At 45.9% G+C, this 6087-nt stretch overlaps 1 protein-coding gene across 11 annotated transcripts in view; it reads left to right on the top strand.

Moving 5' to 3' along the window:
* The first annotated feature begins 433 nt into the window (after window positions 1-433).
* afdna (afadin, adherens junction formation factor a) overlaps window positions 434-6087 on the top strand; it is a 112514-nt gene continuing 106860 nt past the window's right edge. For all 11 annotated transcript variants that reach the window (XM_080024510.1, XM_080024512.1, XM_080024513.1 and 8 more), the window contains exon 1: window positions 434-727. In XM_080024510.1, coding sequence (XP_079880636.1) covers window positions 626-727 — 102 coding nt within the window. In that variant the 5' untranslated portion in view covers window positions 434-625. The remainder of the gene's footprint in view (window positions 728-6087) is intronic.

Below are 6087 nucleotides of genomic sequence, written 5' to 3'. Positions count from 1 at the left end.
CGGGGAAACATGATTTTCCGCAGTAAATAACTGCTTAACTGGCCTCAAAACGTATGTGAACACAACCGAGTAGCTTAGAACGAAGTTCGACAGTGTTTCCAAATAAAACAATCAAAGCCCAAGCAAAGGGAACTTTCGTTCACCGTGACGGCGTGTGCCGCCGTGTCGTCCAGGCCGTGATCTCGGCAAACGCCGACTTGTAATTCCGTCTTTAATGGCCGTTCCTTTGCGCCTTTCCCAACGTGGAGCGGGGGGGGGGGGGGGGGGGTTTCCGAGTTCCGAGCTCAGCAGAAAGCGGCACGACCGGAGCGCGCTCGCAAGTTGAACAGTCGCCGTGAACGCGCATCGCGAGGCGCGTTCTCCCGCGTGCGGGGGCTGGGACTCGGGACGCGCGCACGCGGAACGCACGCACGCACGCGCGGAGCGAGGCGAAGCGGAGCCAGCGCCACTACACGCCGAGGCACCGACCGAAGAGCACGCCGAGCGCCGTCACCCACCCGCACACGCCCCGCGTCTGCTCCAGCGCTCTCCTGTTGTTGTTGTTTTTTTTTAAACATTGTCCGGTTCTCCAGGTGTGTTTTTCTACTTCCCCCGTGGGGGCCGAGGAGCGTCTTTCTACGCCACAATGTCGGGGAGCAGGGAGGAGGAGAGGCGGAAACTCGCCGACATCATTAACCACTGGAACGCCAACCGGCTCGACCTGTTCGAGATCAGCCAGCCGACGGAGGTACGTGAGGCCGTGGACTGAGCCCGGTGTACAGGCCGCGCCCCTGGTGCTGGTGCTGGTGCTGGTGCTGGTGCTGGTGCTGGTGCAGCCAGCCTGGTCCGGCCCCTCCGCCGGGCGGGGTGGCGCTTTGCCTTAATGCCGGCGGTTTTGTTTTCCTTCTGGGAGTGTTTCGAGCAGACAAGACGTTCGTGGAACACGTTTTTTTTTGTTGTTTTTTTTACTTGGCGACCGGTCAGCGGAGGAACTGGGTCTCTTAGCTTGTTTGCTCGGCCAACGGTACCTGTAGATCAGTCTGGGAGCGTCCGTAAGATGACATGCCCATTAAATACGGTTCATCGATAGATAGATGGATTGACGTATACTTTCCTGGAGGGGAACTGCGGTGTTACAACAGGGCGCACACCAAAACAATGGACAATAACAAAGTAATTGGAATGCAGAACATGGCAATATGCAGCAGACCTAAAAATATATCTTAAAACAAATGTAAAAATTGGCGATGTACAATAAACATAAGCGTTTTAACAACACCCCACGTCTGGGACTGGCCGCCCAGGTCAAGCTAGCCAGAGGAAGAGTTGTACAATGATCTTAAATTACAGATCAATATCAGATCATACTAATCACATATCCAGCAGAGTGTGTGTGTGTGTGTGTGTGTGTGTATGTGTCTGTGTGTGTGTGTCTGTCTGTGTGTGTGTGTGTCTGTCTGTGTGTGTGTGTGTCAGCTAGCAGGCTGTAGCAAGTGCACGCAATGGCTAACGGATCGACCGAGTGTCGCCGGCTGGAGAATAACACAAAACCAAAAGTAGACCTGGGCGGGCGAACCCAACACGGTTCCAACAACCTCCGGTGGTTTTACTGTGGAAAGACATTTTGATTTTTATCATTCTATTTAGGCTTTCATACCAACTCGTCTCTCACCACCAAACCAAACCGTTTTTTTGTTTTTGTTTTTAAATCACGGGCTGTAGTATGTCATCCTGGAACGGTGACTTCATGAACTGTTTCTTTGCTTTATCTTGTTTTTTTTTTGTTTTTTTTAAAGTATTTACGGCAATTGGGTTTACCCCGCCTCGCTGCGTGTAGTTTTATAGCTGTGTGTGTGTTTTTTAATTTTCTGGGTGTATCTTGTTTGTTGTCCACCTGCGGTCAGTTGTGGTTTTTAGGCGGGCAAGGGGACAGCCTGTCCAGCCCCAGCCCCCACCTCCCCTCTCTCTCTCTCTCTCTCTCTCTCTCTCTCTCTCTCTCTCTCTCTCTCCTGAATGGGGGGGTGCAGTGGTCTCCTATCTTGGTCTTGAGCCGATTAATCACCAAGGATTGATGCCAGCCAACCGTTGGCTCCTGATTTGTCCTGCAAACAGCGAGCTCATCATATTGTGTGCAGTGACTCACAAGGACAGCCACTCTTAAGACCAAATCTCAACACCCATTCTCAGCAGCAGAGCCTGCAAATTTGTTTTTTTTTTTTTTGCTGCTGCGAGAAAAAAATGTGAATGAGGCACCCAAGCAGCACCCCAGCCACCCCCCATATGTCAACTCCGGGAGACCCCTGGGCCTTTGGCCACATGTTGTGTCCTCGCACAAGTGTCCCTCAGAGACTGTCTAGACTGTGCTACAGTGCCGCCTGAGCACACCTAATCTTGCACCAAATATGCTCAGTTGTGTTGTGAAGTAAGCACTGCTTTATACGATTAGCTTGGTGATTACAACTTTTTCTGTTAATCACACTGTGAAATTTGGAATTAATTTTTTTGCGTTATTTTATTTAATCTTTTCGCATCTGCCGTTTGACTTAAGAGCAGATGCCACTGAGGACATTTGATCATTCATACAGTATGATTACATTACGTTTGGTTCGCTGAGAAGGTTTACAAATGTTTGTTTAATCTTCAAACCCGAACTGAGTGACTTAAATCTCAGCCCAGGATTTAGGCTAATTACAAAAAAACAGCCATAGATGCTCTTGGCATGTGGGGGACTCATCACCTCATAGCTTTGCCACCCATTTAAGATGCAGACCCGACCCATAGTTAAGGAAGGGAAAAAAAGTGCAGAACACAAGACTTTAATCAACAAGAATCGCACTTGTAGAGCCATAGATTTATGCAACGCTGGAGCAATGATGTGTTGAATATTGCAAAGTAATAAGTAACTAATTGTGTGTTTTTCTATGCTTCATGTCTTTTTTTCCAAGCCTGTATGTTCTTCAAATATCTTAATTTGTGAAACTCCCTGTAAATGCTCTTTTAGTCCAACATTATGTCACTGCATAGTTATTTTTAAAAAGTTGTTTTATACTTGCCCCTCATATGCTACTGAGCTAGGTTTCATTCTCACAGCAGTCCAGACCTCTCTCCAGGACCCGAAGTCCGTATTCCATCCGGAGTTCAATTCAAGTAGTGGGGGACGAATCCGCAATCTGTGTTCAATGCAGAAAATCACTCCACATTTCACGAAAGCTAACATGATGCCATAATAGTCTGACTTTGTACATTTAAGGAGTTACTTAAAATAGCTATATTTACTGGCGCTACTTTCATTGCTGTGCAGCAGTGTTGTAACACCCTTCGAACAACAAAAAAAAAGAAACTCCTTAACTTCTCTAATCTCAGCTTGGCAAGACTTTTAAAACACTTTGAAAGTCATCATTCTTATCCGACTGCCCTTTTCAGTCTTTTGTACAGAAGAGTCAAATCCCCTGAGCTGAATCTCACTTGACAAAAGTAAGACGGTTTTTAAATGTATTTAAACTAGGAGAATGTTTCCGTTCTCTGTATGGAGAGGAGAGAGGGCATTGGATTTGTTAATTTGTTTTAAGGAGCATTACTGTTTAAATTCGGCCAACTGTCATGTTTTGAGCATGTTATGTTTTATTGATTCAACTTTTATTGAGGTTTTGTACATTTTTCAGAGTAGGACAAGGATGTCCCGTTCTGAGCTGCTGAAAGCCCCATGTTTTGCTTTTAGTGTCGATGTAATTCTTGCAATGGGATCTTTGTAGTCTGATGTTATGCAGTTTTGTAGGCTGATGGTTATGCAGCTTTCATGTTGGCATCTGATTAGATCTACATCTCAAGCACTCCACCTCCATTCCCCAGACGAATGCACACACACCCGCTGCCTGCACAACCCTTTCATACATTGTTTAAGCATACACTTCTGACTAAATTGCAATATAGACTACGGCTCTACCTGACTCATTTGGCGGTTCAATGTGAATAGTCGGCGGGACGGGTCAGGTTCGGCTCTTCCTGTAGGCGAGATAGGTGGCCACCTAGGGTGCCATCCTTAGGGAGCGATGTGGAGAGGGAGTTATTTGGGCGCATTTTGCGCACCTGTCTCCCTCTCCGACGGTACTGACGATGGGTGTGCTAGCGACAGGGTGCCTGCGATCAGCGCGCCGAAACAGTGTGTTTTTATTTTACATCTGCTTATGGAATGAAACTGTGCTTATGGAACGGAGCCGTGCATAATGGGAACACTTTCTCAGTCACCCTCTCCCCTATCACCCTCTCTCCATGCGTTCCGCGCAGATCCGTGTCCGCAGACGATTCACACATAGAAAAATTAATTTATTTTTCCCTATTGAAATGTTGTCCCTGTGCATTTTGTAAGCTTCTATCTATTTTATCCTGTTATTGTAATAAACACTGACTGACAAAAAAAACAACTGCTCGACTTGAAGAATCGCAGTTGACTGACGGGTTTCAGACTGATCATTTGACCCGTCGACTTTTTCAGGGGGCAGCCCTAATAGAGGCTCTATTTATCCTCCTCTGGAAACATAATTTCTGTAACTCAAGGCGCAGTGTGAAAAAGTTGATAATGAGGGAACAAAATAATTGTAAATATTAATATAAAAACTGTATTTTGAACATGAAAAGTGGCTTCACTTCCTTGGTTGACTACGATGGTGGGCTGGGGGTTGAGGCAAGCAGTCTCAGGCTTAAGTTGTAAAGCGGGTGTAAGTGGGTTGAGAGCCACTGACAGGCCTCAGAAGTCAGCTTTTGCCCAAATTCTGACTTTGTGAAACATTTCTGCAGATGCAATGAACTGAGTTTAATGTGAAAATCTGTCACAGTGTCTATAATTGAAGCCGGCGTTAAAAATTTGGACGACATCTGCATACATTTCTCCGGCCTACTGAATTCAAATGCCGCCTTACAGCTGAAACAATCAAGACGTAACGGCATGCTCACACCGATAGATTCACACTGTTAGTCACAAATAGATATTTTTTTATTTTTAATTATTTAATCGTTTTTATACATTACAGTTAATGAAAGTATTTCTCTTGTATTAAAAGCACACAAGCTTCCAAAATTTTCCACATTATTTAGAAGAAATTGGGGAAACCCTGTTCATGGCTCCAATAACATGTGCATCTTTTGATCTGGTGGTCTTGAAAATGCAAGCAAATGTGAAGGAAACAACCTCACTTCCCATCTCCGTTATGACCACCATCCATTTCTCTGTGGCATCCGTCAGATTGCACAGACCCAACCACCTCCAGGGTCTCTGCTTTAAAAATCCTGCATAAGTAATGGGAAAGGAATGCCCTTTTCCATGCCTGCCCAAGCCGTTGCTGCATCCTAACGTATTTAGAGGGCTAAAGTCATACATACAGGATCCGGTGTAACAGGGTCAGGCTAACCTTGCTAACAGTCAGTACTGTATCAAGTACTGGATGGTGTTAATTCCAACACCCCATATCATATCTGCAAGGTGACACATTAGTGAAATGATTGATAAACTCGCATAAGCTGTTTGACGAGGATGAATGTTATATGGCATTCTAAGCATGGAACGACCCCGGGGAGAATGTTAGCCATAACCCAATAACAAACCATTAGCAAAAAAAACCAATCAATCACAACAAATCAATGATCCTCACGAGTAGACCTGTTGCCTTGAAGCAGCTCCCCTCGCACCGCACGATGCAGTGTCAATGCCCATAACTCCCTCCCTCTTTTCGTCCCTGGTGGAGGAAGCAGGAAGCCAGCAGGAAGTGTGTGGTGTGTGCAGATAGGGGGCTTCCTGGGGTCGAGGTGGAGAGGCACAGCAGAAAAGAATGACCCGCTTTTCCTCTGTGTGGGAAATCACTACAAATCCTAGTTTCTTCAAACTTTGCTTCCACGAGAATGCCGTGTTCTCATTTGATATGTGGACCCCTGATGCTGCCTGAACGCAGTGAGACACCACTTTTTAAAATGTATTCTCCGATGTTTCTCCCATGTTTTGCTTCCGTCAGAGAGATGGAAGTTGTTACATTCTCTTCCTGTAAATTCCAAGAATGGCAAAATGATGGCATTGCCGTCTGTGTATTATAAGGTTCCTGGTCTGTCATAGACTTTAAG

Source organism: Zeus faber, assembly GCF_960531495.2.
Source record: "Zeus faber genome assembly, chromosome: 2".
Lineage (NCBI taxonomy): Eukaryota > Metazoa > Chordata > Actinopteri > Zeiformes > Zeidae > Zeus > Zeus faber.
This window is presented reverse-complemented; position numbering and strand designations above follow the sequence as displayed.